Genomic DNA, 14,094 nt, shown 5'->3' with positions numbered 1-14,094 from the left:
TATTTTTGGCCCCGTAAAATTTTTTAATTTTTTTTCAAAAATTTAAAGTTTTGTTTAAAATAGTTAATTTATTGTACTTGCAAGTCATTTTAAAAATGTGATTTAAAAAAAAAAAATTATTTAAAGTTTTACTATGTTTTGGGGGTGATCTCCATTCACATACTTGACTTCCTGTCAAGTGTATGAAGGGAGATTCCCTTCTCTGATTGGCTCCCCATGGCCCATGTGATCCCAGGGACGCTGCGAACCGCCTGCGCCTCTGGGATACGTGGGCCCTGTGCACCGACAGTTTGGAGAGGCCCAGCAGCGGAAGTGTGTGCGTCCTGGGAGCCCTCGGGTAAGGGCGCAGATTTTTCCAGATCGCAGCCCTCCGCCCGCGGGAGGCCTGTGAACGGAATTTCTGGGCCAGTGGTTATTTTTTTGCCATTTTCAGTGCTAACCGTTGCTCCGTGGATAGCACCCTTACCTCTGAGTCAGAAGGTTGTGGGTTCAAGTCCCACTCCAGAGACTTGAGCACGTAAAGCTAGGCTGACACTTCAATGCAGTGCTGAGGGAGTGCTGCACTGTCGGAAGTGTTGTATTTTGGATGAGACGTTAAACTGAGGCCCCCTGTCTGCCCTCTCAGGTCAAAGATCCCATGGCATTATTCAAAGACGAGCAGGGACGTTCTCCTGCTTTCCTGGCCAATATTTATCACTCAACCAACACCACCAAAAAAACTGATGATCTGCTCATTTATCTCTTTTCTGTTTGTGGGAGCTTGCTGTGCACAAATTGGCTGCTGTGTTTTCCTACATTACAACAGTGCACTGGCACTTCAAAATGTACTTCATTGACTGTAAAGCGCTTTGGGACGTCCTGAGGTCGTGAAAGGCGCTATAGAAATGCAAGTCTTTCTTTACAAACCTCCTCAAAACCCATCTCTCACTGATGAGGCTTTTGGTCACCCCTCCTACTTCTCCTTTCCTGTCTGATTTCCATACAGCTATTTGTGAGGCGCCTCGGGTTGCTTTTTGTGTTAAAAGCCCTATATAAGTGCAAGTTGTTGCAGATTATTTCTCCTTAAATCTGACAAGATTCCAAACTCTTGAAAGAACGTTGACAAGCTTCTGACGTATCTCCGAGTATTGACACATTCTGGAGCTTTGTGAGGCCAGTGATGAATGGTTGCCCCCAAACGGAACCACGATTGGTCAACACCTGTTGGACATGAGTGGCAGCTTTAAGTGACCAGTTTCTCAACTAGTTTTTTGAATTTGTTGATAAACTTGCCTCGTCGTGATGATTAAATAGTAATGAACCCAATGATTAAGTAGTAATGAACCCAATCTCCACCATTGTGCTGGCCTTAAAAACAAGAAAACTTGTTAGCGGCTAGTGTCCGATGGTAAGGATAGAAATTACTGTTGGTAAAATTAACAAATGAACAACTTAATTTGTTGTAGTCATTCCTCTGTCTGCTATTGTAACTGAGGTGTTAACCCATAATTAAGCAATGGGTCACATGACTTTTATTGTTTCTGTCCCTGGGTTGTAATGTAAAAGTTATTAATGTAACTTTTTGAAATCTTTGTTGCAGGTTATCGCTGTTTCAAGGCTGTCATGTTCCTCTGTGGCCTGATGTTTGGCTCCATCATCATTTTCCTGTTGTGTTATAAGGAGCGAGTTCTGGACATTCAGCTGAGCGTGGAGGCCAGTGCAGGCATTGGTTTAGGCATTGGAATTCTGTGCGGACTGGTCACCATGCTTGTCCGCAGTGTTGGCCTCTTCATGATTGGCCTGGTGCTTGGCCTACTGGTAGCAACTGTCACCCTCATCGTGATGGAGCAGTTCTACCACCCACACACCATCTGGGTTCCAGTGGGGCTTCTTATTGGCGTCGGGATGCTGTTTGCTGTCTTAACTTTACAGTGGCAAAAACTCCTCACCATTATCTCCACTGCAGTCTTTGGTGGCGCCATCATTACATTGACTGTGGACTATTTCATTGAGCTGTTTCTGTTGGCGCAGTACGTCTACGAGAGGCTCAAGATTGCTCCCTCGCTGTCCGTTTGCTGGTACAGTTGGGTGATCCTTGGCATCTGGCCGGTGCTGAGCATTCTGGGAATCCTGGTCCAATGGAAACTGACAGCGGAAGGCTACTCACACACTGAAGGTAAGGTCACCTCAAACCCATAATTGTGTGTTCGTCCTGTGAGCATCAACTCTGTGAAGGGGGTAGCGGGGGGAGATTTTTTTTTACATTAATGACATTTGGAAAACTTCTATTAAAGTTTTCTTTTTGTATTCTTTATCTCTGTAAACTCCTCCAGCCCTATAATCCCTAGACCTCTGTGCTCTGCCGATTCTGGCCTCTTGAGCATCCCCGATTTTAATCGCTCCACCATTGGCGGTCGTGCCTTCAGTTGCCTAGGTCCTAAGCTCTGGAATTCCCTTCCTAAATCTCTCCACCTCTCTCTCCTCCTTTAAGACGCTCCTTAAAATCTACCTCTTTGACCAAGCTTTTGGTCATCTGTCCTTTCATCTCCTTATATGGCTCGGTGTCAAATTTGTTTTTTTATAACGCTCCTGTGAAGCGCCTTGGGACGTTTTATTATGTTAAAGGCGCTAGACAAATACAAGTTGTTGCTGTTGTTGAAAGGATTCCCTCCTTCCCTCTCCCTAATCAAACAGACTGTCACTGGGGTACTTTTCCAGGGATGCTGACAACTCTGGAACTTTTAATCAACTTGCCATTCTTCATTTATAAGTCAAGGCAATGAGAGTCAATGGGCGCTTGCCACCTAGGTGAGCCTGATCTTGCTGTCTTCCAGTGCCCGCATGCATGCACCTTTCAGCAGAGGTCACTGGATAGTGATCAGGAGGAGGAGCATTGGTGGTTATTTCCACCTCTTTCCCCCCCCCCCCCCCCCCCCCGCTTCCTTTAGCCTGAGACCAATTCTAGTGTCCACTTAACTCAGCACAGAGCAGGGATCAAGCCTGACACGTTGCAATTTGTGTGGCTCGGAACACACTGGATGATGGTTTGACCCACTGAACCATTTGAATGATAAGATTCTCACATTGTACAGTCAGTGCTTTGGAGTAGATCTGGCTGAGGATTCGATGGACTCATCATATTGTCCTGCCCAGTTGCTGCATTGATGCTGATCTCCAGTAATCAACATGGTGGGAATCACTTTGGGAGCAGGTAGAGAGAGCCAAACTATGCTGCCCTGGGCTCATTTGTTCTGCTGTTTGTTTGATGCCCAGTTTCTCGCCTAGGAACATTGCTAGGTCCAAACTTCTTGCTGCCATGATTGTTTGGTACTGAATCCAGTGGGATAAGAAAATGGGAATAACAGAAGCTTGCTTTGGCCCAATTGTTATACTCTTGAGCAATGATGTAGACAACCTGTAAAGGGGAGGGGTGGGGGGGGGAAGAGGAGAAGGAATTAGAGCTATTTCAAACATTCGATCATCACTAATACTTGCTTCTTCCTGTAGTTATTATCAGTAAACGACAAAAACGAGTGCAGTTGATGAGAATACGACAGAAGGAAGCAAAGAAGCGACAGCGGGCGTCTCAGGCGGAGGGCACGTACCGCAGGAAGCCGTACCCAGTCAAGCGGTACGCGGGAGACATCCTTTCACCGGTAAAGTATCAGTAGTTGGAGGTGGAAGGTGTGGTCAACCGTGTCAAAGGCTGCAGACAGGTCGAGAAGGACAAGGAGGGATAGTTTTCCATTGTCACAGTCACAAAGGATGTCATTTGTGACTTTGACAAGAGCTGTTTTGGTACTGTGGCAGGGGCGGAAACCTGATTGGAGGGATTCAAACATGGAATTGAGGGAAAGATGGGCACGGATTTGGGAGGCAACAACATGTTCAAGGACTTTGGAGAGGAAAGGGAGGTTGGAGATGGGGCGGTAGTTTGCAAGGACGGAGGGGTCAAGGGTTGTTTTTTTGAGGAGAGGGATGATGACGACAGATTTGAGGGAGAGGGGGACAGTACTTGAGGAGAGAGAACCGTTAACAATATCAGCTAACATGGGAGCCAGAAAAGGAAGTTGGGTGGTCAACAGTTTGGTGGGAATTGGGTCGAGGGAGCAGGAAGTGGGTCTCATGGACAAGATTAGCGCGGAGAGGTCATGAGGGGAGATCGGAGAGAAACTGGAGAAAGATGAGAGTTCTGGGCTAGGGCAGGGGAGAACCTTAGAGGAAGTTTGGCTCGGTGGGCTAGGGGAAGGAAGGGAAGTGGCAGAGGCAGCTGAACGGATGGTCTCAATCTTAGAGACAAAGAAGTCCATGAGCTCCTCACACTTGTTGTCGGAGGTGAGGGTGGAGGAGACAGGGGAGAGGGGTTTAAGAAGACGGCTAGCAGTGGAGAATAGAAGCCGGGGTTTATCTTAACATTCCAGAATGATTCTGGAATAGTGGGCAATTTTGGCAGACGAGAGCAGGACCCGATAATGCTTAAGTGGTCCAGCCAGATCTGGCAGTGAATGGCTAAACCAGTTGTCCGCCATATCTGTTCGAGTCTGCATCCCTTGGGGTTAAGGGAGCAGAGATTAGGGCCGTACCGGGGGAACAGCCAGGGTGAGAGAGAGTAATTGTTTTAATAGGGACTAGGGCATCAACGGTGGTGGTGAGGGTGTGGTTGAGCAGATCGGTAGCTGAAGAAATGTCGTGGTGAATGGAGGGCCAAAGGCTGGACAGTTGGGATTTTGAAAGTGCAGTTGTAAGTGAATTGGGAAGAGAGTTTTTGTATAGGCGGGCACAGAAGGAAGTCAGTTGGGGGTGTGAAGGGGGATGTGGGTGGAGCGCGATACAAGGACTGCACTCGCCTGGTTCCATTCTTATCTATCTAATCGTAGCCAGAGAATCACCTGCAATGGCTTCTCTTCCCGCTCCCGCATCGTTACCTCTGGTGTCCTGTTACCCCCCCCCCCACAAGTATCTATCCTTGGCCCCCTCCTATTTCTCATTTACATGCTGCCCCTTGGTGATTGAGTGGCACAATAGACCAGAATGCCTGCTACTCATCCAGCCCTCTCTTACCCAGTGTTTGCTCCCCTGAAGGTGCTGACTCCTTGCTGGGGTGTGGTTCCAAGGATATACTTGCCTTAGAGGCGGTGCCACGAAGGTTCACTGGATTGATTCCTGGGATGAGAGGACTGTCCTATGAGGAGAGATTGGGCCTAAACTCTCTGGAGTTTAGAAGAATGAGAGGTGATCTCATTGAAACATATAAGATTCCGCGGGGGATTGACAGGGTAGATGTTGAGAGGTTGTTTCCCCTGGCTGGAGAGTCTGGAGCGAGGGGTCACAGTCTCCGGATAAGGGATCGGCCATTTAAGACTGAGATGAGGAGGAATTTCTTCACTCGGAGGGTGGTGAATCTTTGGAATTCTCCACCCCAAAGGGCTGTGGATGATGAATCGTTGAGTATATTCAAAGCTGAGATAGATAGATCTAGGGGAGTCAAGGGATATGGGGATCAGGCGGGAAAGTGGCGTTGAGGTCGATGATCAGCCATGATCTTATTGAATGGCAGAGCAGGCTCGAGGGGCCGAATGGCCTACTCCTAATTCTTATGTTCTTATGGACACTGACTGTCCTCTGCCATTCTTCATGTGTGAGCCTAGGCAACGAGGCTGAAATTTTCCGCTTTGGTGAAATCCCAGTGCAGCGTCAGTGGGACGGGAGTTCTGCCTGCCCTGACCCCAACCGATTTTCTGCGATCGGGGTAATTCCCTGGTGGCATACCCACCTCTGTCGGGAAGCCTGATGGGGGAGGGGTTTGAAAATATCTGCTGCCGGCCTGGATTTCCCCTTATTTCCAGTGGAAAATCGCAGAAATGGTGTGGGGGAGGGAGGATGTGGATGGGGAGGGAGGATGGGGGAAGGGAGGGAGGGATTGGGATGGGGAGGGGAGTGGAGGATGGGGATGGGTGAGGGGAGGGGGGAAGGGAATGGTTCCTTAACCAATTTCCCACCCACATCTACTGGAGTTAGAAGCAACTCCAGTCAAAAATCCTGGCAAAGAAGAAAGAAATCCCTCCGGTTTATTCTGGGAAATGGTTACTATCCCAATTTCCACACAAGAAAGAACCAGAGGCGACATGAGGAACAAAAATGTTACACAGCGAGTTATTTTTTTTTATTCGTTCCTGGGATGTGGGCATCGCTGGCAATGCCAGCATTTATTGCCCATCCCTAATTGCCCTCGAGAAGGTGGTGGTGAGACGCCTCCTTGAACCGCTACAGTCCGTGTGGCGAAGGTGCTCCCACATGGCTGTTAGGGAGGGAGTTCCAGGATTTTGACCCAGCGACGATGAAGGATCGGCGATATATTTCCAAGTCAGGATGGTGTGTGACTCGAGGGGAACTTGGAGGTGACGGTGTTCCCGTGCGCCTGCTGCCGTTGTCCTTCTAGGCGGAAGAGGTCGTGAGTTGCTGCAGAGCATCTTGTAGATGGTACACACTGCAGCCACGGTACGCCGGTGGTGGAGGGAGGGAACGTTTAAGGTGGTCGATGGGGTGCCAATCAAGCGGGCTGCTTTGTCCTGGATGGTGCCGAACTTCTTGAGTGTTGTTGGAGCTGCACTCATCCAGGCAAGTGGAGAGTATTCCATCACACTCCTGACTTGTGCCTTTATAGATGGTGGAAAGGCTTTGAGGAGTCAGGAGGTGAGACACTCATCGCAGAATACCTAGCCTCTGACCTGTTCTTGTGGCCACAGTATTTATGTGGCTGGTCCAGTTAAGTTTCTGGTCAATGGTGACCCCCAGGATGTTGATGGTGGGGGATTCGGCGATGGTAATGCCGTTGAATGTCATGGGGCGGTGCTTAGACTCTCTCTTGTTGGAGATAATCATTGCCTGGCACTTGTGTGGCGCGAATGTTACCTGCCACTTATCAGCCCAAGCCTGAATGTTGTCCAGGTCTTGCTGCATGCGGACATGGACTGCTTCATTATCTGAGGAGTTGCGAATGGCACTGAACACTGTGCAATCATCAGCGAACATCCTCACTTCTGACCCTATGATGGAGGGAAGGTCATTGATGAAGCAGCTGAAGATGGTTGGGCCTAGGACACTGCCCTGAGGAACTCCTGCTGCATTGGTCTGGAATGCACTGTCTGAAAGGGCGGCGGAAGCAGATTCAATAGTAATTTTCAAAAGGGAATCGGATATATATTTGAAGGGGAAAAATTTGCAGGGCTGTGGGGAAAGAGCAGGGCAGTGGGACTAATTAGATCGCCCTTTCAAAGAGCCGGCACAGGCACGATGGGCCAAATGACCTCCTTCTGTGCGATGATTCTGTAGTAATTAATTTTTCTCCCTTTCCCCTCCAGAGCTACATCCAGAGTATCCGAGATCGACAGACAGGAACATCCATGAGCAGTCTGAACACAAACATTCACACCATCGTGGATCTGGATTATGACTGCGGTTCCACCGTCCCACTCACAGCCACAACCCCAGTCGTCACGGCGTGAGCTAGTCACCGTCGCACAGCGAGTACTGGTCAAGGGTATTAGTGAACAACCAGTTTATATAGATCCTAGCAGGTGACTAGTAGATAACATGTGGCGCTCTAGTCTGAAGTCTCTGCACACCATGGTCTGTTTGTGTCTCTCTCTAGGAATCACAGTTCCTGCAATGCAACTATGAAGAAATCTCTCAAGTCTCCTGGTTTGTTACCTGCCTGAATAGTTCTTCAGCAGCCTGACTGAAAGGGCTTGCTGGCCAGAAGAAATGATGCCTCTGCTCAGTGAACAGGCATCGAACACAATGCAAACCGCTCCACCTCATCCTCTGCTAATGGAAGGGGCTTGTCATGGGAAGCGGACCAACATGGCACATCGCCAGCCAGGGAAATGTGTGCCATGGTGACCCAGCAGATAAAACCGTGTGCCCCATGCACGGGAAGAATAATCAGGACAAGTGTACAGCTCGTTTGTGAAATGATGGACTTCACCTCTTGAATTCCACCCCGTTTCAGGGTGTGTGCTAGCAACGTGTTTTCCGATTAGCTTGCCACACACTCACAGCAGGACCTATGGACCTATAGTTGTTGGCTTTTTACGCAGCCAAGACTCATCTTTAACTATTTCTTTTGAATGTGCCATTTTGTGTATAAAGTATTCAACTGTTTGCTTTTAAAGCCAGAATGACTTAAATCCCTTCTAAGCCTATCGTAGTTTTTAATGTGTCGTTGTTCAGTCCAATAGGCCTTTAAGCAACAAATTGTCTCACTTTAATATTGTTCAACTAAACCTGCCCCTGTAACTATAATCCAGCAGAGTAAATGGCCAAATGTTAAATGTAAAACACAATTGCTCCCTTGATTTTGTACTGCGGCTTTCTTAAGCTGTGCTCCACCTAAAGTCGATCAGAGATTTAACACTGGCGGCACAACTCTTGTTGTTGATGAGTATTTTCCATTTCCCCTGTCCTCACCTTTTCAAAAGCCGCATGAATTCCAGATCTGTGTGAATCAATAAACATGGGATTGAAATATTGCTCGAAGGAGCAGGTCCTTCCCTCGATTCTTTGACCAGTGTAAATATCTCCAGCAGATATCCTCCCAGTGGACCTCACACCCTGGACCACAGCTGCCACCAGCTCACAGTTGGTGAAGGTTTAGGGTGAAGGACACGCGCATTCTTTCTGCACTGGGATGAACTCTGTACAGGAATCTGTTGGGGATGGACTGATGTTGTTTATATGTACGCAGATCGTTACACAAAAGATGTGCCAGACATAAGGTAGATGGAGGCTGAAAATGTAAGTCTCCACAGTGAAAAGATTACAGGTATGTGTATTATAGAAAATAAGCTCTCATTTCTATTTGACAGCGCAACATAGGTGAGAAAATTAAGTGGGCAATTTAAGGTGACTTTGAACTGTAGCTAACCTGCTCAGAGAGTGAGAGGGCAGAGTGTTCCAGCACATGAATGCACCCCTCCCGTCTATGATGTGCAAATGGGACCTGGGTTTAGCATGGGGTAAGGAGAAGGGTTCAGTTTGCCCGGTGCCCAGGTGGGTCCCACTGCCCAGACGGAAAAACATCAAACCCGATTGCCACTTTTTGTTTTGACAGATTGAGTGTTTACAAATCCTACCATCTAACTTCTGTTACCAAATTTGACCATGTTCCTTGCTCTCTGCACACTGTCCTCCGATAGGCAGGCGGCCGTGACCGTGTCTAGTACGGCCACTCATTTGACAAAGGGATAGCAATAATAATTTGGCAAAATGAATGAAGCCTTTCATTTAAGGTTTGGAACATGGAGGTTTTAAATGAGAGGTGGTGGGGAGAATCTGTCGGTCGTCTGACTCTTAAAGGCACACTGCCAACTTTGGGATCTATTTCGGAGAGTGCACAGCACATGGTTATAGTCTGGAAAGTGCTGGATGCATATTTGAACATGAATAAATATTGGGGAAGTCTTCAGAGGGTTAAATGCCTCCTTTAGAGGTTGTCAATGATTTTCAGGGTTTAATATTAAAGTCTCTTGGGGGAGGCCTAGACACCAAAGCAACTTACATATACAGGACAGTATGTTACAATCCACCCACCTTTTTATGCCGTAGTGAAACAATTCACAAGTAGATCAGTTATAAGTCACCTTGGAGATGGCTGAGAGACATTTGGTCGTCCACAGTAACTGAAGATCTGTCCATGTTCAGTACACTAGCAGGGCTCCATCCTTAGACTGCATGTATCCTGTCCATGTTCTGTACACTATAGCAGGGCTCCGTCCTTAGACTGCAAGTACCCTGTCCATGTTCTGTACACGATAGCAGGGCTCCATCCTCAGACTGAATGTACCCTGTCCATGTTCTGTAAACTATAGCAGGGCTCCATCCTTAGACTGCATGTCCCCTGTCCATGTTCTGTACACTATAGCAGGGCTCCATCCTTAGACTGCATGTACCCTGTCCATGTTCTGTACACTACAGCAGGGCTCCATCCTTAGACTGCATGTACCCTGTCCATGTTCTGTACACTATAGCAGGGCTCCATCATTAGACTGCATGTACCCTGTCCATGTTCTGTACACGAAAGCAGGTCTCCATCCTTAGGCTGCATGTACCCTGTCCATGTTCTGTACACTATAGCAGGGCTCCATCCTTAGACTCCATGTACCCTGTCCGTGTTCTGTACACTATAGCAGGGCTCCATCCTTAGACTGCATGTACCCTGTCCATGTTCTGTACACTATAGCAGGGCTCCATCCTTAGACTGCATGTACCCTGTCCATGTTCTGTACACTATAGCAGGGCTCCATCCTTAGACTGCATGTACCCTGTCCATGTTCTGTACACTATAGCAGGGCTCCATCATTAGACTGCATGTACCCTGTCCATGTTCTGTACACTATAGCAGGTCTCCATCCTTAGACTGCATGTACCCTGTCCATGTTCTGTACACTATAGCAGGGCTCCATCCTTAGACTGCATGTACCCTGTCCATGTTCTGTACACTATAGCAGGACTCCATCCTTAGACTGCATGTACACTGTCCATGTTCTGTACACTAGCACAGCTCCATCCTTAGACTGCATGTACCCTGTCCATGTTCTGTACACTATAGCAGGGCTCCATCCTTAGACTGCATGTAACCTGTCCATGTTCTGTACACTATAGCAGGGCTCCATCCTTAGACTGCATGGACCCTGTCCATGTTCTGTACACTAACACGGCTCCATCCTTAGACTGCATGTACCCTGTCCATGTTCTGACAACTATAGCAGGACACGATCCTTAGAATGCATGTACCCTGTCCATGTTCTGTACACTATAGCAGGACTCCATCCTTAGACTGCATGTACCCTGTCCATGTTCTGTACACTATAGCACGGCTCCATCCTTAGACTGCATGTACCCTGTCCATGTTCTGTACACTATAGCAGGACTCCATCCTTAGACTGCATGTACCCTGTCCATGTTCTGTACACTATAGCAGAGCTCCATCCTTAGACTGCATGTACCCTGTCCATGTTCTGTACACTATAGCAGGGCTCAATCCTTAGACTGCATGTACCCTGCCCATGTTCTGTACACTAGCACGGCTCCATCCTTAGACTGCATGTACCCTGTCCATGTTCTGTACACTAGAGCAGAGCTCCATCCTTAGACTGCATGTACCCTGTCCATGTTCTGTACACTGGAGCAGGGCTCCATCCTTAGACTGCATGTACCCTGTCCATGTTCTGTACACTAGAGCAGGGCTCCATCCTTAGACTGCATGTACCCTGTCCGTGTTCTGTACACTATAGCAGAGCTCCATCCTTAGACTGCATGTACCCTGTCCATGTTCTGTACACTATAGCAGTGCTCCACCCTTAGACTGCATGTACCCTGTCCATGTTCTGTACACTATAGCAGGGCTCCGTCCTTAGACTGCATGTACCCTGTCCATGTTCTGCACACTATAGCAGGGCTCCATCCTTAGATTGCATTTACCCTGTCCATGTTCTGTACACTATAGCCGGGCTCCACCCTTAGACTGCATGTACCCTGTCCATGTTCTGTACATTTTGGCAGGGCTCCATCCTTAGACTCCATGTACCCGGTCCATGTTCTGTACACTATAGCAGGGCTCCACCCTTAGACTGCATGTACCCTGTCCATGTTCTGTACACTATAGCAGGGCTCCATCCTTAGACTGCATGTACCCTGTCCGTGTTCTGTACACTATAGCAGGGCTCCATCCTTAGACTCCATGTACCCTGTCCATGTTCTGTACACTATAGCAGGGCTCCAACCTTAGACTGCATGTACCCTGCCCATGTTCTGTACACTATAGCAGAGCTCCATCCTTAGACTGCATGTACCCTGTCCATGTTCGGTACACTATAGCAGGGCTCCATCCGGAGACTGCATGTACCCTGTCCATGTTCTGTACACGAGCAGGTCTCCGTCCTTAGACTGCATGTACCCTGTCCATGTTCTGTGCGCTATAGCAGGGCTCCATCCTTAGACTGCATGTACCCTGTCCATGTTCTGTACACACAAGCAGGGCTCCATCCTTAGACTGCATGTACCCTGTACATGTTCTGTACATGAGCAGGTCTCCGTCCTTAGACTGCATGTACCCTGTCCATGTTCTGTACACTGTAGCAGGGCTCCATCCTTAGACTGCATGTACCCTGTACATGTTCTGTACACGAGCAGGTCTCCATCCTTAGACTGCATGTACCCTGTCCATGTTCTGTACACTATAGCAGGGCTCCATCCTTAGACTGCATGTACCCTGTCCATGGTCTGTACACTATAGCAGGGCTCCGTCCTTAGACTGCATGTACCCTGTCCATGTTCTGTACACAATAGCAGGGCTCCATCCTTAGACTGCATGGACCCTGTCCATGTTCTGTACACTAGCACGGCTCCATCCTTAGACTGCATGTACCCTGTCCATGTTCTGTACACTATAGCAGGAATCCATCCTTATACTGCATGTACCCTGTACATGTTCTGTACACTATAGCAGAGCTCCATCCTTAGACTGCATGTACCCTGTCCATGTTCTGTACACTATAGCAGGGCTCTATCCTTAGACTGCATGTACCCTGTCCATGTTCTGTACACTATAGCAGGGCTCAATCCTTAGACTGCATGAACCCTGTCCATGTTCTGTACACCAGCACGGCTCCATCCTTAGACTGCATGTACCCTGTCCATGTTCTGTACTCTATAGCAGGGCTCCGTCTTTAGACTGCATGTACCCTGTCCATGTTCTGTACACTAGAGCAGGGCTCCATCCTTAGACTCCATGTAACCTGTCCATGTTCTGTACACTATAGCAGAGCTCCATCCTTAGACTGCATGTACCCTGTCCATGTTCTGTACACTATAGCAGGGCTCCATCCTTAGACTGCATGTACCCTGTCCATGTTCTGTACACTTCGAGACACACGACAACACAAAATCGTAGAGCAGAAACTGATATCCAAGTTCCGCACTCATGAGGACGGCCTCAACCGGGATCTTGGGTTCATGTCACGCTACATGTAACCCCACCTGACGTGGGGTCATCCAGACTCGAGTCGTCGTTGGCTTGTTCTCTCTACACATATGCGGCCGGACCTGCTGTGATATCCAGCAAAAAAAATGTTTTTTTGTCTGCTTTTCATTTTTCATACAGACCCCAGCATCTGCAACATTTGACCCCTTGTGACCCCACCTCATTGTTCTTTGATGTAATGTTTTCCTGACTAACCTGTTTGGACACCATTCACACCTTTGATTGCTGTGATTATCTCTCTGCCAAGGTGTGATAAATGGCAGTTGGAAAGATTACCTGTAATCATCTGGCATTATTCTCTGACTATATAAGCTGTGTCTTTATGCATCTCTCCACTTCACCTGACGAAGGAGCAGCGCTTCAAAAGCTAGCGATTTCAAATAAAACTGTTGGACTATAACCTGGTGTTGTGTGACTTCTTACATTTGTCCACGCCAGTACAACACCGGCATCTCCACACCATGCATGTACCCTGTCCATGTTCAGTACACTATAGCAGGGCTCCGTCCTTAGACTGCATGTACCCTGTCCATGGTCTGTACACTATAGCAGGGCTCCATCCTTAGACTGCATGTACCCTGTCCATGTTCTGTACACTATAGCAGGGCTCCGTCCTTAGACTGCATGTACCCTGTCCATGGTCTGTACACTATAGCAGGGCTCCATCCTTAGACTGCATGTACCCTGTCCATGGTCTGTACACTATAGCAGGGCTCCATCCTTAGACTGCATGTACCCTGTCCATGTTCTGTACACTATAGCAGGGCTCCGTCCTTAGACTGCATGTACCCTGTCCATGGTCTGTACACTATAGCAGGGCTCCATCCTTAGACTGCATGTACCCTGTCCATGTTCTGTACACTATAGCAGGGCTCCGTCCTTAGACTGCATGTACCCTGTCCATGTTCTGTACACTATAGCAGGGCTCCATCCTTAGACTGCATGTACCCTGTCCATGTTCAGTACAGTATAGCAGGGCTCCGTCCTTAGACTGCATGTACCCTGTCTATGTTCTGTACACTATAGCAGGGCTCCATTCTTTGACTGCATGTACTGTGGTGTATGTGCCTTTA

General features: G+C 48.2%; 1 protein-coding gene across 2 annotated transcripts in view; it reads left to right on the top strand.

Annotated features, from left to right (window-relative positions):
• Window positions 1–13,421, top strand: part of LOC147097028 (transmembrane protein 198-like) — a 114,882-nt gene extending 101,461 nt beyond the window's left edge. For both annotated transcript variants that reach the window (XM_085972766.1, XM_085972767.1), the window contains 3 exons: window positions 1,580–2,155; window positions 3,487–3,635; window positions 7,341–13,421. In XM_085972766.1, coding sequence (XP_085828892.1) covers window positions 1,580–2,155; window positions 3,487–3,635; window positions 7,341–7,484 — 869 coding nt within the window. In that variant the 3' untranslated portion in view covers window positions 7,485–13,421. The remainder of the gene's footprint in view (window positions 1–1,579; window positions 2,156–3,486; window positions 3,636–7,340) is intronic.
• Window positions 13,422–14,094: the final 673 nt, after the last annotated feature.

Source organism: Somniosus microcephalus, chromosome 33 (genome assembly GCF_052327205.1).
Source record: "Somniosus microcephalus isolate GS21.2 chromosome 33, FLI_Smic_1.0, whole genome shotgun sequence".
Taxonomy (NCBI): Eukaryota; Metazoa; Chordata; class Chondrichthyes; order Squaliformes; family Somniosidae; genus Somniosus; species Somniosus microcephalus.
The sequence above is the reverse complement of the archived record's forward strand: the minus strand, read 5'-3'. Positions and strand labels throughout refer to the sequence as shown.